At 41.9% G+C, this 26,563-nt stretch overlaps 1 protein-coding gene across 1 annotated transcript in view; it reads right to left on the bottom strand.

Annotated features, from left to right (window-relative positions):
- Positions 1–7,382: 7,382 nt before the first annotated feature.
- The window catches only part of EPHA4 (EPH receptor A4), a 106,497-nt gene continuing 87,316 nt past the window's right edge, over positions 7,383–26,563 (bottom strand). Inside the window, exons 10-18 of the mRNA XM_064666555.1 lie at positions 26,214–26,327; positions 25,859–26,044; positions 21,855–21,916; positions 21,120–21,329; positions 18,453–18,602; positions 15,854–16,047; positions 13,228–13,383; positions 12,072–12,951; positions 7,383–9,833 (exon numbers count right to left, since the gene is read on the bottom strand). Of these exons, the coding sequence (XP_064522625.1) occupies positions 12,837–12,951; positions 13,228–13,383; positions 15,854–16,047; positions 18,453–18,602; positions 21,120–21,329; positions 21,855–21,916; positions 25,859–26,044; positions 26,214–26,327 (1,187 nt within the window). The 3' untranslated portion in view covers positions 7,383–9,833; positions 12,072–12,836. The remainder of the gene's footprint in view (positions 9,834–12,071; positions 12,952–13,227; positions 13,384–15,853; positions 16,048–18,452; positions 18,603–21,119; positions 21,330–21,854; positions 21,917–25,858; positions 26,045–26,213; positions 26,328–26,563) is intronic.

Genomic DNA, 26,563 nt, shown 5'->3' with positions numbered 1-26,563 from the left:
TTTTTTTGCTGAAGTGTATTTATGTCTGCATTAGATATTGTAGTGATGTTCTCTGCGTGTGTGTCATCATGACAAGCACAAGCCTCTCCAGTCCTGAAACTACGGTGGGGCTGCCAGGAAACCACAGTGCATTCAGGACTTGGGAAAATGGAAACTCCTCACCAGTGGCAATTTAAGAGTGAGGGATGAGAAAGGTTTAAAGATGGAAAAGAAAAAAAAAAGCCAAAAAAATATAAACGGGAGTTGGAGAACAGGAAATACAATTAATTTGGGATGAAGATAAATATGAATAATTTGGGATGAACATAGGAAGGAAGCAATCAAAAAAAAAAAACAATAAACCAGGACTTCATCAGACAAAGCTTCACTGAAGGTTGTCTGCATCATGAATGAGCAGACTGAGGGACTGAAGACCCAAGTACAGGTGAAGAAAGTTAGTATTGGCACTGCTGATAACAGTGTGGGGAGTAATTACCAGGTAATGTAATGAAAACATGCAGGTTTCTTCAGAGAGGAGAATGTCAGGTAAAACCTGCCAAGTACACCGAGTGATTCTGTTGACAGCCCAGCCAAGGCCCTTGCTTTGTTTATTGCTCTGTCTGGTTTCTTTGACCAATGCAATACAAACCTGAGCTCAGGCTGAGAACTGGTCGTGTGTGCTTTTAGAACACAAACAGATTCTGTTCAGCTTTTCTTCCTCCACTGTGAGCAACAAAAGCTTATTTCAGTTGGCTCAGTGTTTAACAACAATTAACTTTGGGTGGAGGGAACGAAGACCATGTAATTTTTCAACAAACTGCAAAACTATAGCCCAAGAAAAAATACACCCCTACTTTCATTTAAAACACAAACTGTGCATGATTTTGCAGGTGTTTGTGATTTAAGTCAGACTTGTTTGTTGTTTGCTGCTTTTCCCAAGCAAATGCCAAGCTAAAGGCTCGCTGTGATACAAAACGTATCTACCACAAAAGCACCAGCCAAGACATCAGAATTGTTGCTCCCCAGCATCTGAGCCCAGAAACATCACCCCTTGGGATGTCCCAAGACACAAAGCACTTGGGTGCATTCCTGGCTGAGCCTGGGAGCACATGTGGCCAGGAAAGGCTGAAGTTGCTTCCGCTATTAATTCACACTGAGACAGCATTTGCATATCCTGACACCGCAACAAGTCCCAGACCAGCAACCCAGCCCAAAGAGAAAAAAATTACCTTGTATCCTCAGGGAACTGTTTCCTTCTGAGTTCCTTCTCCCCTCCCAAGCAGCTGCTGGCTATCTGGGGAACCAAGAGCATGGGAGCACTGTAATTGTGGCTTGCAATTTAAAGGTGCCCAGTAGCTGGGATACATCTCGGACAATTTCCACACCTGGCAAAAGCTAGATACACATTGACCACTAGTGGTTTCATATACCTTGCAAAGATCATGGTGAAGGTAACCAGTTGCATTTCCCACAGATGGAAGCTAAAATAACATGGCTGAAAGTGAGGGAAGCAAAAAGATGCAATGTCAGCAGTGTGTTTGCCCTTTTTCTTAATCAGACTACCCCTGTTCACAAGTACAAAGTGGCCCCAGAGAATAAATCTCTGTCATTTTTATACATCATCAGTCCCACCCAAACTCTCAATCCAAGCTCAGGGACAGATTGATGTGACTGACTTATGTTGTTTTATAACAAAAAGAGATTATTTATTTATTAAAATGTTCCCAAGGAAATTCTTATTGTTACAATACTTTAGAGAAAAGAGGTTGACCCAGGAAGAAGCCTGCGCTTTACAGGGAAGTTGGTTGCTCCCAGGGACTCTGATCCCTTGTGGCAAAAATTCACACAGCTTCAGAAGCATTTTTTTAAAAGCTCTCCATCTGTCCCACAAGAGTCCTCAGCCCATTAGCAGACACATCTGAGAGTGGAGGGCGATAAGTGAGTCCTGCTCATACTTTGTTTGGATCTGAGTCACCTTCTGACAGGTTGCTCTGTATCATACCAAAGGCATCCTTGTATTATGCACATTCGTTGCCAGCTGGAGTTGTCTTATTGTGTGGAAAATAAAAGACTAATGTCATTAATGATTTGCCCTAGAACACATGCTGGCAGCAGCATTGCTGTGGAAGCCGTACCTCAGCACTTGACAGGTTCATTTTCAGTTGTGCAAATAAAAGTAGTTGCCAGCAAGGTAAAAATACCAGTAAAAATCTAACAGTGGTATTACAAAGCCTATCTGAATTGTCTCCTAAGGGTGGTCCTGGGACAGGCAAGCCCATGCACAGGCAAGCCACATCTATTGCTACTAGGCAATATTTCAGGAACTTTTAACTGGGAAAAACCCCTCAAACTTTTTTCTAAGGATCCATAAACTTACTCCTCCCACCATTTAACTTGTTACTAAGCAAGAGAAAAAAACCACCCACTAATCCAGCAGAGCTCTTGCACACCCATCTGTATATTTTACTTATAATACTTAGTACTGTTGAAGTCAAACACAGGTTTAACACATCACTTACAAGTTATTCCCAGAATTGAAACAGTTGTGTGGACTTTCTTGGGTTTCAGAATAGCTCCTTCATAGAAATGTCACAGTCAATCAATTAAGAAAGCTAAAAGTAATCAGTCACCCACGGTTGATTGGATTTAGCAGTTGGTGAATGCTTTTTTGTTCTTGGATCAACTACACCCACTTTCAAAGCTGATTAAAAATTGTTGATGATCTCTTCCACCTGCTCAGGATGATAAACTAGCTCCAAAACTAATCACCTCCAAAACCCCGGGTAAGTCAAAAGTAGCTCCTGCCAGGCTGCACCCTGATGTGAAGACAAAAGCAGGAGAAAAGTGAAGCAACACCTGTGGAAGAAAAGTTTATAGACATCAGTTTTTGAATCTTAGTAACACTTAGGAAAGCAGTGTTCCTGGGCACAGAAAAGTGGAATTGCTTCCTGCAAATACTCAGTTACAGCCACTGCTTGGGCTCCTCTCTGTGCCTCCTCCAGTGCAGTGGGAACCACCACACCAGTGCACACGGAGCAAATGGCATCATTGTGGGTGAACCTCCAAAACTTGAAATAACACTGCCCTGCTGGTGCTTTTGAAAATACAACAGCCAGCTTATTAGGCTGCTTCCCCTCTGGGAGAGGTCACCAAAGCCAGCAAAGACCCTGGCTCTGCCATTCCCATGGCTCCCGTAAGCAGAGCTGAGCCACCGCTGCTCATTTGGGCTGTTGGATGAGGGGAGCAGGTTGTGTCTGTGTGTGCCTGCCCAAGCTCAAACTCCTTTAATGGCATGAGGGGGCTGTTGAGTTCTCCATTTCTTTCCTCCATCTGTGCATGCTAGAGATCAAAAGTGGGTGAATGACACATAGATGTCCCTCCTCTTCAGCAAACAGTGGAACACTCTGAGAGCCTGCAAAAATGACAGAAAAGGTCTCTGAGGATGGCGTGTTGCAATCTCAACCATTTGGCCAAACAAAACCCATCTGCCATCATAACATGAACCTGAAAACAAAGCTGACAAAGCCAGGAGTTGCAGGACTCCACAGAAATCCTTCTTGTCTGTTGTTGGATACCATTTTTTTATATTGTTCAACATGTACTTCAAATATTTGTATGAGTAATGGCCATACAAAAAAAAATCAACAGACAAGAAGACCCACCTGAATGTGCTATCACCACTTGAGTCATTGCCAAACCACATTTTAAAATATATTTTCTGGTGAAATATATAAACAAAATTACCTAAAGTTTCATGTGGCACGTAGCTAAGGACTAGATCCTTAAGCTGATGCAAGTCAGGGCACTCCCAGTGAGATCAGTTCATACCACCCGCAGGACCAGATCCTCATTTATACTTATTTCCTTATTATTGTCAGTGTTACCTTTCCTAGGCCATTCATTTATGCTGCTTCAATCAACCCAGCAGCCTCTTTAATTGTGGAAGGACATCAACATTCAATTTTAACCTTTTTTTGTTCCCAGAAGCATTTCTTTCCAAGGGAATTTTAACAATTTTTCAAAGAGGTGAAAGTAAATGCTCTTTCATTCTTGTCACACATTGTGAATCTGCTGGCTGGGAAGTCCCAGGTAAGGTCTCAGACACAGGTTAATGCAGTCAGCAGATGAACTGGGGATTGCTTCCCTGGGGATTCTTGTACTGAATTTGTAAGTGTTGAGTTTGCAGGTGATCCCACTGGCACATGGCAATGAGACAGCACAGACCTCCACAGCACTTCTGAAAATTTGAGGCCAGAATCCTTGAAGGACTTTAGGATTTAAACCTACAGAAAACCAGCATCTCTGATGCCTGCTCACCTCCCAGCTCTCTGTGTTTTCAGAGCATATGTGACTCACCCAGCCTCAGCCACTGAACAGCTGAAATGCTGCTGCTGTTCCAGAGCTAAGGACCTTACCCTGGACTTCAAATGAGTGGGAGCTCAGAGACCATCTCCCAAGGGACACTCACCTCCCACCTCACCCACTGAAGGGCCTGTCCATAACACCTTGGGCTCTGTTCAGGTTGCAAGGCAGGAAGCCCTGGTCAGACCTCGGCTTCTGGTGAGGAGGAGGCAGGATACCACTTCCCATGAAAGCCACCATCCCAGTGATATTGTTGTTGTGAGGAAGGACTGACTGTACAGGCCACAAGAGGCACCAAGTAAGAAGGGCCTGCAAGAGCAGGACCTGCCTTGGGCACTTCTCACAGTGTCTGGCTCAGGGCAGGGTTTGCAACAGGCTGAGAGGCACAAAAGCAGCAGAGCAGGTCCCTCTGCAGCTTTCCAGCCTCTCTGAGCTTACACAGCTTCCTGCTGTGAGGGTTGGCTTCTGAAAAATCCCTGCCCCAGGTGATTAGGATGGACTTTTGGGATGTCATCAGCAGGATGCTTAATGCAAGGCTGAAAATCCAAGTGGGAAGTGAGAGCTCATTACATGAGCTGCTGCACCCCTCTGCTAAGCAGCTCCACAGCATCATTAAAAACCTGGCAGTAGGCACCTACCTGCACCTGTAATTGCCTAATAGCCCTCAGAGTTTAGTTACTGACCCCAGGGGAGGCAGGTTACCTTGGTAGAAATGGGAGGAGAGCTGGGTTCCTGATGGTGGTTTTGTTTTGCTGACCAGGGCTTTTTTTTTTTTTCTTCCCATTTTAAAAACAGTCTTCAAAAAATGAATGTCAAAAAGCCTCAGCCCATTTAATTAATTATAAGATTTTATAGAAGAGAATCATGAGTAAGTTCAAGAGCTCTATAAAAACAAGGATTTCATTATCTTTTGTTGGTCTGGTTACAGGCTAGTAATCCACAGCAGATTACTGAGATATGATATATATATATATATATATATATATATATGTATGTATGTATGTATACATATGAAAGTAACTTAATGTAGCATATTCCTGTGGCTACTCTCTCTATCCACCCATGGAGAATATATTTTACTGAACTGATTGGAATGGAATGCTTTAGGTTTTAATTTTACTTTTTTGAAGAAAAACTCTACATATTCATGTAACTTTCTCAGAGGCTTCTGTAAACAAAGAATTATGTTCAGGGCCACTGCCAGAAATAAGATATGTCAGAGGTCTGTAACCCATTCAATAGAGGATCAGTCAATGGCCCAAGGGTACTTCCTTGCAAGGGAAAGGGTAAAATAACTGAGGTCAAGGCCTCAAACACAGCTTTAGTTTTAATCATGTTGTTGATTTAGAGCATAACATGCCTTTTTTTTTTTCCTTTGCAATTGTCAAAAAAAATTTTGCTTTTCTTGACATGTCTAAATGACCCCCATGTCTGTTCATTGCACTACTCCAAGCTGAGCTCATGAGCAGGGATGTACACCATCACTGAGATGCAAATATATAGGCTTTACATGTAAATAGATTAGTTTCCTTCATGCTACTCTACAGACATGTGGAAAGAGTGAGGGGCAGGGAAAGTGAAAATGTCTTTTTGGTAAGGAAATCTTTCAGTAAAATCCATACACTTGGAAGCAAATTAAACCATTGGGGTAAAAAGTTTCGATACAATGATTTCTTAGATTTGGGAGCTAACAGGGAAAAAGAGCACAGAATCAGCAAAAGAAGGGAGAAGACCCAAGTTTTCAATCCTCACTGGACATTTTGAGACAGTTGTTTCATAAAAAAAAAAGATGTAAAGCTTCTTATTTCATTTTGCAATAAAACTAAATAATTTGTAAAACATCTTTGTGCATATGAAATGGAATCTATTTTTCCACCATGACACATTCTATCAATACCTGACTGACTGAATCCAGGCACCAGATGAAAGATCCAGTTGGCTGCCTTCCTCACCCAGGTACAAAAGGACACAGCGAACTTGCTTTTAAATTACAGTACAAAAAAGTGCTATTGGCAGGGCTTTTGGGGACCAGGGCTGTATGATACCATTCTGCTGGCATCACTGGACTCTCTCCCAATTCAAGAACAGTTTGCTTCAAAATCTTCTTCAAATAGCTCAATCAAAATCTTAAGAAAATTTCTAGACGAGCCAGTTCTTCTGTGGCCCCCGCGAACGGCGTACATGTGTAATCTGGACAGTTAGGAGTGCCAGGAAGCCTGTGTGTCCCAAACTAAGCACTGCACTGCAAAGAGGTGACAGGTGAGGCCGTCACACGCACACAGAATACACAGCTCGTGCCCCTACATGTTTGACCATCACACAGCAACATCCTTTACACAACACCCACGCTCAGTCTCTGGCTTAGAGCTCTCTTCACACAAACTGCCCCTCCCCATTTTCTGCTGCTCCTGACACCTTTCACCACCTCCCTCTTTGACCACAAGTGTCCAGCATGAGTCCACTGACCCAAATTGCAGCCCACAAGGAGAGCAACACGGGCAGTAAGTCAGCAGTAAGGTCATGAGAGGTGAAACCCTGGCCCAAAGGATGCTGTGAAAACTGTAGGATTTCTGTTAAGGTGATGTCAGGTCTCAGGCAAGGTCCAGATGAGGGAGCGGGGGTGGGACACTATTCCCAGCCAATCCCAGTTGTGCAAATGAAACAAGATGATGACCCTGTTCAGGCACAGCGCCCATGGATACTACCTGGTCTCCAAGGAGAAATGATTGATATTGTTAACAAGGTCAGCCTGACTGCAGCATCCTTCCCACATCACAAACTCTTTCAGCACACCACACAGTCCAGGACATGAACTAGGAACAGTAACAAGCTTTAAGGTACTCGTGGGAGTTTTGCAGCTCAAACAAACTTTGGGAGTGCATTCCTGTGAAGTCTGCTGAAGAGAATTAATCCCTTTGGGGTAAACGCCAAGGATTTTTGATTTGGAGAATTATTACTCTGTAATTCTGTATTCGTATCTTGTGAATATGTTGTGAATAAACTCTACATTAAACAAATATACAATGATTAGAAATAGTCCATTTCAGGTTTGTACAGCAACTACTTTATTATTTTCAAATGCAAATGTTTGCATTGTTTGCTATTTTACAATTTTACAAACTAGGTATAAAAGACCATAAATAAATGACATAAGTTATGTGTACCTAAAATTCATGGAGGGGGGAAAAAAATTACAAATTAAAACAAAATAGAAAAATCTATATATCTAACCCAGAGATCATTCAAATGCATGAACCAAGAAATGCTGTTAGATTTTTTCAGTATGAACTAAATTATAATATGCCTCATACATTCTAATTTTAACCACAGTCCTTGCATATTCCAACATACTTGCAGTGATACAAAAAAATAAATGCACTCTCTTTTTATTTGTCTGATTAGTATTTCAGATTTTTTTTCTTTTCTGGTTATGAAAATGTCACATAAAAGAAAAATACTGCTTTTTAAGTCCTGTTCACTGGTTACTTACCAGCTTTTTGTATTTTATACATATATATTTTTAATACATAAGATCCATCACAAAATTAGCACAGCAAGAAAAACCCGGACAAACATCAACCAGTGGTGTGTGAGCAGGACAATTTCTTAACACACAGAGGCTTCTCGTGTCAGACAGGCCAGCAGTGACCTCTCCTCTCCCAAGGGGCAGCAGTGCCGTGGCACTCGCCTTCCACTTGTCCCAGCTCCATCTGGAGCAGCCTGTGGCTGCCCATCCCAGCACAGCTGGCACCTCCTGGTGCCCTGCCCGTGCCCAGCCAACAGCATCGCTGCCTTTGCTTCCCTCCCACAGCCCTGCCACTCCTCCTCTGCCAGAGCAGGCAGAATTACTGCTCCATGAGCTCCAAGGGTCAGCAAGGAGGAGGAAGCAGAAGCGACTTCAGGATACCACAGCTCCAGTCAAGGCTGCACATCCAGACTGCCCAACGTCTGCCAGAGCCAGCCCCTGTCCCACCTGGGCTGCACTGGTGGCCCCCAGCAGCCAGGGAGCAAGTGGGGAGCGTCACCTGCCCCACTCCAAGTACTCTGGCAGCCCCACGTTCCCTGGGTGCTTCCCCTCAGCTCCACTCCAACTACCTTACGCTACACTAGGGTGGATTCTCCAAACACAGAAAGATTTCCTTGGTAGGAACCAGTAAGTTGCAGCACTGTTCCTCGGGCCATGGAAGAGAGAGCATTTTCTACTGCACTTCACCTGCTCTCCATTACCTGCACAAGGAACAGGACACACTTCACAACTGCCTGGCTAACTACAGTTACTTTACTGGCGTTATTTGTTCCTTATCTGTGCTGGGAACCAGGGAAGTGTTCTGATTATTACATTACAAGATTTCACAGCTTGCACACAGAGCAAGGTGCTTCTGTGAATGGAAGAATTGCATATATTTGTTCGCATTCAACAAGTCTTTAAAATCCTATTTTTGCAGATAAAAAAGGCTACTTAAGAATTCAGTTCAGGATTACCAGTGGACGGAAATGCAGGTGTTGCCTCCATTACCTTGCCACTTGCAAACTGGTTGGTCTTGGTCATGAACAGGGCACTAGTACGAATAAACGACACTTAACAAAAACCTTTAGCACCCTTTAGATTCCGCAATCCGTAAATCCAAAACTAACTTGAAATTGCTCCTGTTTCAGGCTGCAGAACTACTCATTAGCGTGGCAGCTAAAAAATACACTTACAGATACAGAAATTCAAACTTTTTTAACGTGTGTGTTCTTGCTACCATTTCAGACACAAGCTATTGGGCCTACTCTCATATGACAGGGGACTCCTGCGCTTCCAGAGGTGTTCTCAGCACATTCACAGGCGGTTCTACACACGAGGTGCCTCGCAGGCAAACACACGCACACAGCCACACATACGCACCTTTCAGAGGAGACAATAATCCATTATCCACTCAAGGAAAAAAAAATATATTTATATCACTGCAATGGCAACTTCAGTGTAAAATGTCACCTCAGCAACGTACATAGGCAGCTCACAGGAACTGGGTTCTTTGCTGTGGCACCTGGCCTGGTGTCCTTGGTAAGATGTGTAGTGCTCCATCACCTGCATCTGTCCGAGATGGAGCGGTAACAGCCAGGGAGACGAGGAGAGGAAATAACAAAATATATAAATAAAACTGAAGGTAGGAAGAGAAGGCAGAAGGGGAGGAAAAAAAATCCAGAAGTCTGCAGGGCTTTGACACAGTACATTCCTCAAGTGACAACTGGGTGCTGAGTCTTAAAGAGTCAGTTATCGCTCAGTGGAGAAAAACAACAGAGTGGGTGGCCCGGAAAAAAAAAAATAGAGAAAGCAAAAGTCACACTCTCTTCAGGGACTGATGACTGCTCAGCATGTGTTTTCCAGAATCAGTGCTATGGAAGACGCAACTGTGGATCCAGAAGGCTTCATGTCTAGTCCATGTTCCTCCATGGTCAATACGATCAACAGGACAGGCTATGGGGCCGTGAAAGCAAAATCCATTTCCCTGCACAAAAAAGAACACAAATGTATTAAACCACATGTGCCAAGACAGACACACAGACCTGCCCGAATCCCTACTCCTGGATCTCCCGGAGAAGCCCTGCTGTGTGTAGCCAGTCCCTCCTCAGCTTCCCTCACACTATTTCAAAGTCTTGCTTCCATGGCATATCTTATATACAGACATATAACCTACCTATCTATCTATATTTACATGTGCCACCTCTTTTTTTTTTCATCTGCTCTCTTCTAGCTGAAATTACATTCCAGTGGATTCCCTTCATTGGCCAGATTTTATCACAGGGAACACAACCATCAGTGGCAGTGCTGAAAAACCAGCATCTGAGCTGCCTTCACAGTTTTCATTCTATAGGGACACAGTTTTCCATTTTGTGTGGAAAATATTGCACTGTTTTGAATTACCACTACTAGACTCCAAGACAGCAATTTTATAAACTGGCCAGAAAATTGGGTGCATTTTGTTTTTAGATAAAAAGATGATCTCAACAGAATGCAACAGATTTACAGCGAGGAAACTTGAAATATCTCTGCACTTAAGATGCAAAAGATTTTTTCCTGCTGAAAGTACAAATGTCAGGTCTTTAAAATGAGTAACTACTTCTTATGTTGCCTGGCAAAATGACATTAAAACATGCTGGTTTAAGTAGTTTTTTTTAAAGAAATCTTAAATTTCTTGAAATGGAAAAGCTTTTATAAGTAATACCGCAGAACACTTTACACTGAGCTGTCATGACTTGACAGGATCCAAATTTAGCATTCCATATTTTGAACATGTTGTTCTCTGAGAAAGTTGGGAATGCAGGAGAGTTAGTGGTCAAAATCATCAAGTTATTGTTAAAAGTGACAAAAAGTGATGTGAGTGACAATACAGTAAGTGTGACTTGTCCAACTGAGTGAACTGTTTTGGCTTTAGAATAAACTCAATTATTAAAAAAGTCTGACATATAAAGCCACTAAATCATTTCTGAATTTGCTGTCAGGGGCAGACCAAGACCAAAATATTATAGACTAAAGAACCAGTCTTAGCACCATCAAACTGTAAATTTCACCTTCTTGACATTGTGCCTGGCACAGCTGAAATGAAATGTCTATTCTAAAGGACACGTCATGAAAATCCTTCTCCTATTCAGCACAGTATAAGCGGGCCCGTCCTGTCTCTTTTCTAAGGTCATCTCATCACTTTCTTCCTCAAAAGGACTTTAAAAGGAATCTAATTTATATAGTCTGTTCAGAAAGAGTAATAGAAGCTTTAATATAAATAAAATTCAAACCTAAATGTGTTCAGAGCTTTCCTGGATAAAGCTTTATGCGGTGCGACCTACAGAGGACAACCACATTCCCATAGCAGTCTCCTCCACCTAACAACCCAGGGGATCCTTTCACTCACTCAGTCTCCCATCTGTTCCTTAGAGGAGGTGAAGGGCAGCTTTTCCAGCAAGTCATGCTCCATTTTTTTGGCCATACTTGCAGAGGGGCATCAGGCCTCAGCTATGCAGCCTGTACCTGGCACTCACACTCACAGCTGCCTCGATAATCCAGCCCACAGTGCTGGTTACAAGAGTGAATTTGGTTCCCACAGCTGATCAGACTGGATCACTGTGCCTGAACTGTAACATTGCTGCATAGCACAGAGCTGTCACCCAGCCTGACACCCGCACTGCAAAACCAGGAAGGCTGCATGCACAGTCCCATTTCCTTCTGCTTCCCCTCCCATAAAACCACTGACACTGCAACTGAAACTGGTCTTGCTAAAACATAAATATTGGTTCTACTTCTGCTCACGAGAGGGCAGGAAAAGTCCTTGGTTCTCCTCAGTGCATTTATGAGTATCCGTAACTTACAAGGTTATTGTTACTTCCTATGGGATCCACACGTGTGAGTTTTTCCATCCAAAACACAACCGCATCTCTACTGCTCTCAGTGCAATGTGGGGTCAAGCTCTCAGCACTGAGCTGAGCCCTAAGACACACTCCTACACCTTGTCTGCACATCCTGACATGCAACATCTTGAGAGCAAGACCAGATTTTGAAAGAGTGCAATTTTCACTGTCATCAAATAGAGCAAACAATGGGAAACACTCAGCAATTAGTCTGGGAAACCAGCACAGGTTCTTACAAACAAGTTGGGAACCCCAAATAATACATACCACAGCATTTTTTACTTTCCCCCAACAGTGTCGAAATCCTAGCACAGTTTAAGAAATAAAGCACCATGAACATGTACCTTCCGTGAGGCAAAGGGAATTGCTTCTTGAAAGAGAAAAGAAGTCTGAAAGCTCCACAGCCACGATTGTCACAGCTGACTACTGGCAAGATGTTCACAAAATGTCTTTCAATTGTAGGCTTCAGCACGGCACAACAACAGCCAATAATCTCCCCAGAAGTCTAGTTTTGCCCAGTAATCCACAAGGTGGGTCACTTCATGTCTCAAGCCCATAAATGGGCAGATAAATTGGCAGGCACTGATTAGCCAAACAATATTCTCACTGAGGTTTCTGCAAGGTATTAGTGATGCATCAAGTCTGCAAAATATATCCTAGGGCAGATTCTTCATTCCAGTGAAAGATGCACATCGGTGGTTTCACCCACGAATAAAACACTATGGTTGTAATCCTACGGGTCACGGGGAGAAGGAAAGTAATGCTGTTGTTTTTTTCAAGCACAGTATCTGGCAGCAAACATAGCATCAAAACTTGAATGTGACTTTATATTTATATAGATAGATGTATTTTACATATCGTTGATCAACAGAGAAGTATGTTCCAAGAAACAATTTGTTCCAGGTCTGATCTAAAATGACGGCTCGTCATTTCTGGAGGACCCCCCCCCCAACACACACGCTCGGCTTCCGCAATCTGTACATCAAGCAATGCTGCAGATCTTTATTTCGACGGGCGAGGAGACGAAGTAAAAAAAGTGCAGTTCTTCAATTAAAGTGCATGGATGAGGTAAACTAATTTCAAGAGTTTTGAGTTTATTCAGTACTGGCTCAGACGGGAACCATCCTGCCGTGCATCTGTTGCATTTGGGTGCGCATCGCTTGGACACTGCTCAGGATCTTGTTCTGGTGCGCGATGGCCGTGATCCCGATCCTCGCAAGGTCACTGTGGAAAGCAAGAGAAGAAGCGAGGGGCTGAGAACCATGGATCAGATGCTGGTGCAGAGAAAAATATTATGAGTCAACCACAAGCAACATTAGCAAAAGCAAGGCAGATGTACAGAAATGTTTAATTAAATAAGTGGAGGCATTTTAAAGTTATCCTCCATCCAAATGAAAGGCATTCCATTCCTTTAATGAGTGTAATGATATGCAGCACAAAGCAAAAGAGGCTGATTAAATCCAGATTTACCAGTTTTTTGTTATATCGCTGAGTACTTACTCCTGGTTCATATGCACCACAGCCTCTAGGGTGGTATAGCCAGCAGCTGTGAAGTTATCCTTGTATCGCTCCATTTTCATGGCTTGGAGCCAGTCACCGACAGAAACAACCGCTGAGAACTCAGGGGAGCTGGGATCCAGCAGGGCTGTGCTAGGTCTGGATGCCAAACAGTGAAAGGACAGAGAAATGGTGTCAGCTGGATCATGAACCACAAACCAAAGTTTGGTCTCTGCAACAATTATCCTCAATGATGAGGGAAAGCAAGGGCGAGACTCTGTGCTCAACGAAACTGGTGGCTCTGCACATCAATGCAAGAAACTGAACAAAATGCAAAGGAATAGGCCAATTTTTGCTAAGAAAGAATCTGACCTTAGGTTTTTATTTTTGGTTTGAGACCTAATTTGAACCACAATGCTGCTTACAACTTCTACCTCAGATGCAACCAAGTTCACAGAAAATGCTTTTACTTCCACAAACAAAGAAGATGGCAATGCTGGAAGGCGTTCAGTCTGCTGGGTCTGTATCTCACGGGCAGCAATGCCAGACCTTGCCAATCCTGCATGTGTCAGACCTCAGCTCAGCAGCTATAGAAACACTACTGAAGTATGTGCAAAGGAACTGGGAGTTCACACCCTGCCAGACTGGTTTGGAGGGTAAAACTCAGGGCGGGTTCAGATAAATCCTATTTCTAGCCAGGTCTGCTCAGAGCACTCAATCAAACTCAGGACAGCAGGGAGTTAATCCCCTCTTTAATCAATCCATTCCTGACTGCAGTGTGTGCCAGGAGTGGCGGGAATCACGCGAGCTTTGATCTTTCTCTTTTTGCACTGTGGAATGTGCTTCTCATTTTCCCTTGCACAGATTTGCCAATAATTATTTTTACAAAATTTGCTTCTCTTATTAATATTGCATTTATTATTTCATGTATAGCATAAGCCCCTGTTTCATTAAACCACTATAAATTACTACTATCTATCTAATCAAAACAATTATCATTTAGCAATTTATCTGAAAATGCACATCAAAGATTAGGTGTGCAATAGCATGGTTACATCTTGCCTGAGGCACTGAGTACACACTGGTTATACTTGGTACAACTCTTTTACTGCACTATCTAACACAAGACCAATCATGGCAACCTATTTATATATAATCATGCTGCATGTATAAAGTCATATATTAATAATGTTATATGCATACTTGAAATTCATATTCCAAAGATGAGAAATGTATTTATAAACAGCCATGAACATGAAATGACCTTGAATAGGCTATTAACTTACATATACACACACAGAATGACCTTGAACTGACTATTAACTATTGAAAAATCTACATATTTTCAAAGAGCACCTCTAAATTGGAAAGAAAGCAAAATGGAGGAGTTCATACTGTGGTTCTCAAATCAAATTATCACAGCAGATCATACTGTGATTCTCACCATGTAAATTATTTAAGCATCAAAGGAAGGATACATTTTTGCTAGGCTACCATTACAATTGGGGCAATTTGGAAGACGTGGTGATAGTGGCCTCACAAGGTTAATAATCCCTCTTCAGATAACACACATTGTAAGCAAGACTCACAAAGGGACCTACAAGTTTAAAAAAGGAGCTAGCTTTTTTTACAGTGCTGTTCTATTGAAGGCTGAGACAGAATCGCTGTTACTCCTTCGCTGATTCAAGAAGCTTAATTTTGTATTGTCTAATGGATATTTTTGTACCTTCCCTTCTACTGAAAAATATACTCCCATTATCTTCCTCTAGTTTCTTTTCTTTTACGCTTTTTTTCCATATTTGCTGTAAGCAAATTTACCTGACAAAGACATTTTAAAAAAGCAGACCAAACCTGGTGTAAATTTGTAAAGCTCCTATTACTTCAGCAGTATTTCATCAGCTTAAACAAACTGCTGATCTGTCCCAACAAAGATATTTTGGTTTTACCCTACTACTCTGGGAGTTTCCTTCCTGCTGTGCTTCTTTTGCACGTACCAGGTATACCATGCTTAGCAAACAAAACAAATGTAATGTGGGATCGGTGGAGACATGAAACTGGCTTTCCACAAAATTAAATTCAAATTCACATAAAAATTAATCCACACCTTCCCAATGCCCGCAAGGCGTTGGCTGTAATGCTGTAATGCTCATTTGCAAATCCTACACAAATCTAGGGTTTATAAAACTTGATGATGTGCTTTTCCTCAGAAAACCACATCACTCCTGTTAGCTACACTGCATGGGGATGACCCTACCCCATTCAAGCCCTTTCACCACGGGGGCAGATGGGAAAGACGCAGCAAACTCTGCCTTCCAACAGAGCTTGAATGCGTCAGAGCTTTTTCAGGACGTGCTTAAGGCTGTGCTATAAACTTGCTCAGCGTTGGTGTGATACAGCAACAGCTCTGCTCGTTCCATTTTCCTTCTCGCAGGGCTGGGCGAGCCTGGGGTGCCCTGGGGGTCCAGCAATGTGCCAGCACGAGCCCTGTGCTCGCTCGCACAGTGCAGTGGCTGCTGTGCAGCCTCGCTCTGCAGAGCCACAGCGCACACCTCACACCCAGGACTCGCAGCTTTGCCTGTCACCTCCAGTGTGCTCCCTCGTCCATCACCATTACTAAAGCACAGCTGACCTGGAGCTCTCACTGCCCGTCCTCTTCAGGCTGTTGGGGTTGCGGATGAGTTTGTCCAGCATGTTGACGATCTGTCCAAATTTAGGCCTGTCACTGCGCTCCTTCTGCCAGCAGTCCAGCATCAGCTGATGGAGAGCAATGGGGCAGTCCATCGGGGGTGGCAGCCGGTACCCTTCCTCAATGGCTTTAATAACCTATAAATGGCACAATTAGGAAGACATTAGAGAACATCAGACACTGCTCACATCTACCAGCTGAGTATCATTTATCCTAGGGCAATCCGAACTATGGTAACAAATCCACAATTAAGTGAAACAACATGGAAAATTTCACTCAGACTCAGGCGGTTGGTGGTCTCAGAACTGTCATTTCTCCTCAGCAATTCAAAACTAAAAGGGTTCAGCATCCAAAGCAGATATCAGATACAGGAGGGCAATGTGTCACAAAAGAGCACATTGGATATAGGGATGACAGAATAGCCCTGGTTAGAATTAAGCAACTATTGTTGGACAGAGTTGGAGAAGCAACAGCTCTACAGGAAATCTTAACTATCTGTCAGTTTTGGGTGCAATATGTTGAAGATTATGTTTTCCCCATAATTTTTAAGGTACAGCAGATCACCCCCTCCCCCTTGTCCCCCGGGCTAGTTAATCTCTATGAGTAATAGAGGCCTTGCAGAGAACCTGATCTCTCACCACTATATGCTCTGAGCCAAGAAATGCAGAGATGGGAACCCTTTTGTGCAGCTTTACAGAAGTCCAACATAGCTTAAGCATGTATTTCATATTTAACAGAATCCAGAGAAACTCACAAACTGAAGTAACTTCAAACCCTCCAAAATGGGCTCCAGAGCTCAGTATTCTGATGTCTTCTTAGCTCCCTCAGGAGAACGGGATTCAATTCTGACATGACAGGGACACGACCCAAGAGCCTCCAGATCTGAATTAATCGATATAACACTGCTGGCAGGACTCACCATGAGACCAGAGACCAGGAGTGAACTGAGACTGGGTTGCACTAAATTCCCTCATTTAGTGCTTGTCCAATTAGTGGCTAAAATCCACTGGGAGGACAGCGTGAGGAATATGCTTGTATTATTAGCAGCTATTCAGTGACCACAAACAAAGTGGCTCTCACTACTCCAGAAAGTATGAAGATCCTTTTGATCTCTCTTGATTCAACAGATACTGAGTATACTTTGAAATCCACTTCTGCTTTTTGTGAAAAGTACTGATTTTGCCATCATTAAGGAGAAAAAAAAGGCATATCTATGACATGTACATGTAAAGAGTGTGCAAGGACCATAATACTGGCTTTCCCCGTCCTGTTCAAGCCAGCTTTTCAACCTAGTCTAGCAGAACACATTAGCAGTGTACACCAGCCTAACATAAACAGCTCTAATAAAAACAGCTCTGTGTTTGTTGCAGTGAGCTCCACTGTGCTGTGCAGACATGCTTGATATAACCGAGACACATCTGGTGTTTTATTTTCTTGCTAAGTCTTGATGACTTCCTGTTAGCAAAGGAAGGCAAGATTGGGTGCCAGAAGAGACATTTCACATCAGAAGGAAATTAAAATTATATCCCCTGTTTAGATTAAATGCCATCCGCATCTAGACACTCTTTGAAAATGTTCAGCTCTACATAAGAAAGCAGATGACTTGTAAAATGACTTAACCACTCCCAGGACCATATATTCAGATTACCATTTTCTTCTTCCTTTATACCCTTGTAAATCCCCTGGGAAAAGAATTACGGATAATCTAGGCTTCATTTTCACTGGGATTTTTTTATTTTCATTTAATAAAAATTCCATTAGCAAAAGCTCTTATTAGCATTATTATTAAATACTCTTCTGGAATAGCAGCCATTGTGCATGCTCCCTCTTGGAATACACTGAAGTAGTCCAGATGGTACAGTTAAACAGGACATGCATAATTTAAGAATGGTCATTTCCAAAAGCTGCTTTTTAATGTCCTCGGGGGGCAGCTATACCATTGTCACAAGGATGCTCTGACTGGTAATCAGAACTGGATTTCATACATGTTGATTTAGATATCCTACAAGAAATAAAATCACCTGAAAGAGTTACAAGCATAGTGGAGCTTCAAGAATTAACTAGCAATAGGAAGCCCAATTAAATTCAAATATTTTTTTCTTAAAGACATTTAATAAACTCAAGATTTAATATGAACATTCAAATCTCCCCTCTCCTGACAGTATTACGATCTGACAGATTAAATATATTAGTTTCCCTTTCCTCCATTTTTCTTTCTTACATTAATTGTTTGGGTTTTTTTAATTAAAAAACCAAAACAAATAAAGCTGATACACAAGTTACAGACCCTAACTTGAAAAATCCCTATTCCCTGATCAGAGACCAGGCTTCGAGTACTCAAGGAATTTTAGTTCCAGAGAAGCTCCCTGAGAAAACAGGGGTTCTACCACCCGTAATATCCTTTTAAAAACCTGAAATAAACATCTTATAACCATATAGCAACTGACAGGGAAACACATCAGCAGACGTCTAAGGACAAAGGTAAAGGTGAGGTGAGAGGAAAGAGAGAGAAAAGGAAGAGGAAGCTCAGAAGGAGACTCACATCTTGATTGGACATATCCCAGTAAGGTCTTTCTCCGTAGGACATCACTTCCCACATGACGATGCCATAGCTCCACACGTCACTAGCTGATGTGAATTTACGGTAGGCAATTGCCTCTGGTGCAGTCCACCTGATGGGGATCTTGCCACCCTGTCACAAACAAAAGAAACCACAGGCTAGTGAGTCACTGACCCAGTAATGTGCGTGGCTGACATTGTTCTACACATTAAAAATACAAAATGCTTTTCGTACGCAACTCCAGAATCCTTCTTAAAAAGGCATCCACTTTCTCTCTTGCTTGCCATAAAACTGTCAGATCCAACCAGGAGGCAATGCTGCCCATCTGTTTTCTTTAGTCACAAGGAGGCGAACCAGTAAATTGTTAAATGAATTTTTATCAGCCCTCCAAGAGATCTCTGCTTAGGGCTATGCTGAAGCCTGAGAACAAGCCAGGGGTTTTACAAAGTATATATTAGAGATTTAGTTGACAAAACAAACAAGTACATGCTGTTAATTACTATTTCCTTGCTTGCCTGTCTGACCTGTTTGGCCTGTTTCAGAAAAATGGGATTATAAACATTTTGCTTTTCAAAAAGGCAAAATAAAGAGAGGAAAAACTGGAAAGATTTATGAATACGGTGGTGTTTCCCATGGGCAATATCCCAATTCCTACCAGAGATGTGAGATGGCAAGCAAGCCTCTGGGCTCTCCCAGACCCTGGGGGAGGAGTTCTACACCAGACCATGGTACAAAGCTGCTTTTGATACCTGTTGGAGAGAGCTGCCTCTTCTTACAATACTTCTTTCTAAATAAATAAAAAAACTTGGGCATCTGATATGGACCACTGAGGTCCTGCACTGTTTAAAAAGGAACTCACTCCATCCTGTTTATCTGATTTTGCCTTAGCTGAGTGATCCCAGGCCAGAGATTTCTCCTTTTGTTTATGCTAATATGTAAGGTGTTTTTAATTGAGCTTTTGGTTTCCTGCAGTTCCATCTGGGGAATGACTTAAGCTGAACAAAGGTTTTCGGGTTTTTTCATTTGCTTTTATGCTTTTTTGATTAAGTTTGTTTTGGTAGTTTTCTCCCCAACAACCTTTCAGATAGTTTTTATCCATAACAGAGTGCAGCATATGCTTACTTAATGGTATATTGTTCTAGTATATCTCTCAAGTGTTTTATATGGACTTGTTCCAAAGCCAAGGGAAATCAAAAGGGGTCCTTCTCTTAGCTTCTTTGGCCTTTGCATCAGGCCCTTTGTGAATCAGGTTGTAGCAATATGTGCCTTGTGAGGCTATAGGATGCTCTCACTTTAATACTACTAACAAGAGCAGAACACACCATTCTCTTATAAAAGGCTGCTTTAAAAATTGCATTCTACTGCATTGTCTCTGGTTATGCAAAAGCTTTATTCCTCCTTTCAGACACAGATGCATGGACATTATTTATACGTGGTTGTTGTTCTAAAAATTGTCAATAAGCTCTTTATATTTAGCTGCTTGAGCACAGTGGAGTTAATTCAAATTTTCCTGATCCTTCATTACTGATACCAAATGAAGACAATGACTAAAAAGCAAATGTCATTGATTCTCTTTAATTTACTCTTGAGAGCAAACATAATGTTGTATCTCCACTTGCTAAATTTAAAGGGAAGCCTTTTAGTCATTTCTGTCTTGCCCTTGTGTACTTGTCTAAACTCTAATTTCCCCAAATCTAGCTTTCAGATATCTGCTTCTTCCACTTGTCACCCTTATGAGTGAGAAAAAGCAAGGCTGGCCAGCATTTAATACTACATGAGTCTATCCTTCCCCATAATGAACTGTGAATCCATTAAAGGATGAGTGTTGGGATTAAACGGCAAGATCTGAGTGCTGCAAACAAACTCTGCACTGCAGAGAACAGATGGAGAATGGCAGATATTTAAAAATGAAGAAAATAAGCAATTAAAAAAGGAGACCTTATAAACTCTGACTTTTTTTTCTTTGCGTGCATGTTGATATCAGAGGTGTTGGTATAAAGACTGGTAATAACTGGGATGTTGTTTTGTGGCCAGAACTACTTGCATTAGCCCTATTCCACATGCAGCATATTAAAATGGATTTAGCAAAATTAGTTAACAGTGGGATGCTGAAATACAGATAAAATGGGAAAGAAACAAAAAATGGGAAAGAAATAAAAAATGGGAATGCAGGCCTAAATTATTCCCAGTACAAATTATTTAGGTCAAATTTACGACTGGCTTCATGATGGGCAAGAGTGGATTTATATATTTATTTTTTTTTTTGGTGACATGTCTTCACTTGCTGTATCAAACCTCAAGTAGGACCGGCCACTTGAAAACCATTAGGCACATTTGTAGATATCGGAAGGAAGCTCTAATTTCCAGCATCAGATTCCTGTCATGCACTCTTCCACGCTGAAGGAACCAGAGGAATACAGGGGTCACATCCTCAGAGAAGAAATACTGATGTGGCCACTGCTGTAGCAATAACACTACATCAATTTATACCAGCTGTGGAGTCTGGGCCAATGTTTACTTTTAGGTTGTGCTATAAGTTTTCACTTGTGACTGAGATTATTTTAAAACAAACCACTGTCACCTCCCACACAGTCACAAAACCAACATGTAGGCAAGACAACCCACTGGACATTTTCTTTCCCTCCTTACCCGTGTGGTATAAGCTGCTTCAGGGTCATCTTCCAGGACCCGGGACATGCCAAAATCAGACACTTTGCAGACCAAGTTGCTGTTGACCAGGATGTTGCGAGCAGCGAGATCCCGATGCACATAACTCATGTCAGAGAGATACTTCATTCCTGAGCCAATGCCACGAAGCATCCCCACCAACTGGATGACCGTAAATCTGCCATCATTCTTCTGCATACGGGGAAAGGAAGAAAATCACAGAGCATTAAGCTAAAAGCTGCATTATTGCCATTGCTGAAACTGGCAAAGAGCATAGCTCTGGATTCCCATCTTCTCTCAATAAAATGCAATGTTATTTCCTCACTCTCCTGACGAGTGTCTATAATTCACCAGTAAAGCAAAAACCCAGAGCTTCTGTCACAGCTTCCAGTGATGCAGTATCCAGTTTGCAATGAATCTGGTTTTAATGAGCCTACAGCACTGCGATGCTTTCAAAAATGGAGCAAATCAGAAGTGGTCCCATTAAATATGCTGCTATTTTAAAAATTACATTTATACTATACTCTCCCCCTTTATATTTATTCTGGTTTTCGATAGAAGCAACACCAGAAAACAGAATTTCCCAAGTACAGACATAATTTTTTTAAAACTGCTGAATTTTCAGTATCTTTCTGGGGGAAAAAAAAAAAAAAAAACAACCCACCAAAAAATGTTTCCCAGTATAAAATCTCCTTAGCTTTTGAAGAAATCACTTACCCTGAGGAAGGCATCCAAGGAGCCATTCTCCATGTACTCAGTTATGATCATTACCGGTTTACCTAAAGTTCGCAGAAAGAAAAACACAATTCCTTGATGAACACCGATGTTAATGGGATAAAAATGGGTTGCACATGATTTTACTGCCAAGACACCTGGCTTACACAATCTAATTTAATTTGAAAAGCACCGAGCTTATGCCTCAGCTGTGGGGAGCAAGAGAAGAAATATTATAGGACAGAAACATTTAAAAGGCCCATCTGGAAGGTTAACCCTTTGACTGACTCATTGACAAGGTCTTTAACTAAAGTGGCTCCTGTTCTCTAAGGAATATATGAATTGACAATTGAGAGCTAAAAACCAAAGATCTGTTCAAACCTGACAAAAGTCTTTAGCGTAATTAAATTGTTTGTACACTAGAAAAATGGAATTTGTGAATGCTTTGGTCTCTCTGCCTCTTTTGAAAGATCAATGCTTTAAATGAGTTAGAAGCTGTCATGAGCTAGAAGGTATTCCAAGACAACTGGATTCAAGAATGAAAAATACAGGCTCTTCCTCTCAACTTTCTCTGTCCCAAATTTGTATTCCGTGTCTCTCGTTATTTATAAATGAGCCAAAGCCATTTGCCTCCTGAAGTCAACCACAGGCTAAATGATTCAATGCACTGTGTCACATGTGGGGCACAGTGCTAGGCAGCACTCAGCTCCCCATGCTGCAACAGGAGCCAGGCTGGGCAACCTGAGAAGAAATGTCATGTCACTGACACAGGGATGCTTTCTAGGCACTCTCCTGCCCCAAACAGCAGCAAATACATAAATAATGCTTAATGTTGTCTTTAAGTTTTATAAAGGTCATACAATGCTGAAACTGAAAACACTTAGGTACATCCAAGTGGCACTAGTTATTCCTTGGAGTTAAATCATGCTGGATATTTGGAATACAGATACTTGTGGAAATAGGTCCAATAATATCTCAAAAGTGAGACATGGGACAAGTACAGAGGTGACTTATCACATGTCGAACAGCAGAAGCCTGGTCCCAAAATGAGCACTGTTAAGCTCACCTGAAGTCAGGGGAGTGCCTGACAATCAGTGCTGTCTGACATGGCATCCCTTCCTCCCACTTATGCTTAATACCTACAGGTATTATAGAGTTTCTTTCTAAATAAAAGATGGTGTCCCAGAGAAGCTCAGCTTTTACTTCCTGGAGCAGCTCTGAATAAGGAAACATTGGGGAAAGAAGGCTTCAATGGCCGTGTCACCTAGACTGTAGATAGCTCCACTCTGTCTTGGCATGAGAGGTATCAGAATAACTCAATTCTTCTTTGCTTCTGTCACAAGCAAGTATTTGCTCCCAAAAAGCCATCTCTCAAAATTACCCTACCATGAAATGTTGCAGTATTTAAAGTTCCCCTAATAATTTCTACCTCAGTGTATCTTTCACCAAGATGCTTTTCTCCTCATTTGTCAGGGATTTCTGTTTTTGAAGTAACCTTTTTTTAATTAGAAAACAATATGCTACAAGGACTGTCTGTACTGAAAATTTTACATTTCACTTAGGCCAAGATCTATGTGCAATGCATCATTTATTTTACTCATCAGTACTTATTTCACCTTTTTAGTCCCAACCTCTCCTTTGCAGGCCTTTTACTATTCCTGCTTTTACTTCCCTTCCTGCTGATATCCAAACTCTTACTGCTTTGGTCCCATGCAAGCTGTCAATGAAATGCCAGCCTGGCAATGGAACCCTTTCTGATTTGCATGAACGCTGCAGAGAAGCAATGGTATTGCACAAAGCAAACTGCTCCAGATGAAGGGCTTAGTGACCTTGGCTGAGTACATTCTTAAGTAAAAGGATGTGATAAAACAACATTCTCCCTCTAATTCACCTTTGCAAGCATTCTTTGGTAGAAAGAGGAAGACCCCCAAGCAAATCTGCATATGGCAGTGTTTCATTTATCCTTTGCAACTATGACACCAACCCTTCCACTGAACAAATACAGCTAAATGAGTTTTAATTAACCTTCCTCAATCAAAAGATACTATGTCAACGCAGAAGGGAAGAAAGGGAGACTCTTTCAGTGCATTAACATGTAATTTCATTACTCAGGCACTTCTTTAGCAGGGGAGGGGGATAGAGAGCGGAGGGAGAAGTTACCATCAGTGAGTCAATTATTAAAGTACTTGACTAGCAGCCAATAATTTATTCATGGTTTTTTGCTGCCTCCCTCAACCCCCATCCATACCACTATTTATCTCAGATTTTAATTTTCAGTTTATTAAATGCATTCATTTATCACAGCATTCAGAAAACCCATGGAGAAATTGAGATAAATGCCTCCTTAAGTAGCCCTGTTTACCCACGAGCCCAGCTCTGAGGTAACGGAGCCGGCTCGCCGCGGGAGCATCGCTCACCGTGAGCCAGGGAATGGAGCGTTCCCGGGTCAGGCCACCACCTCCTCGGTGAAAATTCCAAATCATTTTAATTCACTGACAACTGCATTATGCAAATGCACACGGTCATTTATAACTGCTAGAGCTGTAGCAGCTCAGGGGGTTCCAGCCTCGGTGGGATTTCAACATAAAGATTCCTCCGTTGCCTTTTTTCTTTTACAGGGGTGCTAAGAAAAATCACTGTCTGTAGCAAACACCGTGGCCTGATCACAACATCCCTCCCCTTTCCTACAACAACAACACAGAGAGAGACTCAGCCCTTCCACATTTAAACAGAGTACTGTCTTTTAATTTTAGGTTTGAGGGAGGGTCAAAATTAGTCCAAACTGCTATTTGCCTTGAAAAGCAAACTGCTACACGCTGTATGAGCCATTTTCAACAACTGAGAGAAGGCAGAGTAGGAGAGAGCAACACAAAGAAGCAAGGTTAAGATTTCCAGAAACACAAATGGCAGAGTAAATATCCAGCTCTCACTGACATTCAAGAGAGACAGGGTTTTACAGTGGTATTGATGGCTTTGACAACTCTCTCTGAGAAATACTTTGTGCTTCTAGCAATACTTTTTAACTTTTCATCCATCTCTAATTTCAATTCCTCACGCTATTAATAGCCTGCATTCACATTCACCATGTACACCATCAGATGAAGAAGGTAAGCTTCACAAATTCCACTCTGACAGCAGCTCATAAGATCACTGTCTGCTTTCTTTGTACCCTAAGCATGAGTCCCGACATCCAAAGGGTCTTTTAGGATTAGCAATCAGTGCCAGGCTTTGCCAACATGCTACCTAGGGCAGTCAGAGCAGGGACAATAACTACATCATCACAGTGGCACCTTATCAAGTCAGACCCAAGCACGGCTGTCTCACAGGTGTATTTTCAGTTCTAGCCCAGACAGCACCTAGCGAGTGCTGTCACTCTCTTTCTAAGGCAGAGTTCATGGCACAGTGAGTGCTAACAGACTTAAAAAAACCCCAAACCAACCAAACAAAAAGATCGGCCAGGTAAATTCTGCAGAGTGAAATTATCACACCTGTATATCAGAGAACACAAATAAGCAGGTTTCACACTAAAATAGCCTACTTCATTTCAAAGGCTTGCTCCTTACATCTGTGCTTTGTACCTTAAACATACAACTGTGAGGTTTGTTTTGGTATTTTTTTCCCCAACCATTTTGAATTCTTTGCTCACCATCTGCTTTTGCCTATCCTGTAACAATCAGCTCAGTCTAGCAAAGATGTAAAAGATGCCTGCTTGGCATAGCAAGAAGGGGGGGGAAAAAGCCAACCTCTGCAGTATTAATTCCCCCTACAAAATCTTGTACAAGCTGCCTACAGATAGAGTATCAGTTGAAACCATAAACCCATTTATAGCTGACAACAAGATTAATGACTTGTCCTGCACTGATTTCCTCCTATTAGCTATCAGTGGATCTGTTCCATCTGTCATTTTATGGGAAAGAGGGTAAAAAAAAAAAAAAAAGCACACACAAAACAGACTTAATTTCTCAGTGACTTCCAAATTGGACTTGTGATGAAAATGACCTACTTACATTTAGTAACTACACCTTCCAAGTGGATGATATTGGGGTGGTCAAATTGTCCCATGATACTGGCCTCACTGAGGAAGTCTCTCCTTTGTTTATCAGTGTAACCAGCTTTTAGAGTCTTGATAGCAACACAGATCTCTCTTTTTCCTGGTACTTTGAGACGTCCACTGCACACTTCACCAAACTCCCCTTAAGGAAAAAGGCACAATCATGAACAAGAAGCATGCACTTGTGTTGTCAAACTGTTATGTCAGTGCATTTGGGGGAACTGCCATACAAAAATTACAGGATCACATTTCCTAAAAGCAAATTTAAAAGTATATTTACAGAAAAAAATTGTAAAAGAGCTGGCACTTACCCACACCAATAACTTTTTCAATCTTTATGCAGGAGGCATCGATTTCTTTGGCAAATTCCCTCACAGCTTGGTTTGGATCCTCATATGTAAAAGGATCCACATATGTTCTAACACCTGCAAGGCAGAAATGTTTTATTTGAAGTCACTGATCTACATGCTGCTGAACACAGAACATATGAGACTGAAGCCTTAATGATATACAACAGCAAAGAGAGTGTACAATAAAAATGTACTGTAAGCCAGGAATGACTGATGAAGGCAGGAAGGACTTAATGTATTTTTCCCCCCAGTGCAATATTTTAAAATGTAAACATTTAATAGTTCCCAATATTGATGTAAGGAATCAGGCT

This window comes from Pseudopipra pipra, chromosome 10 (genome assembly GCF_036250125.1).
Source record: "Pseudopipra pipra isolate bDixPip1 chromosome 10, bDixPip1.hap1, whole genome shotgun sequence".
Classification (NCBI taxonomy): Eukaryota; Metazoa; Chordata; class Aves; order Passeriformes; family Pipridae; genus Pseudopipra; species Pseudopipra pipra.
This window is presented reverse-complemented; position numbering and strand designations above follow the sequence as displayed.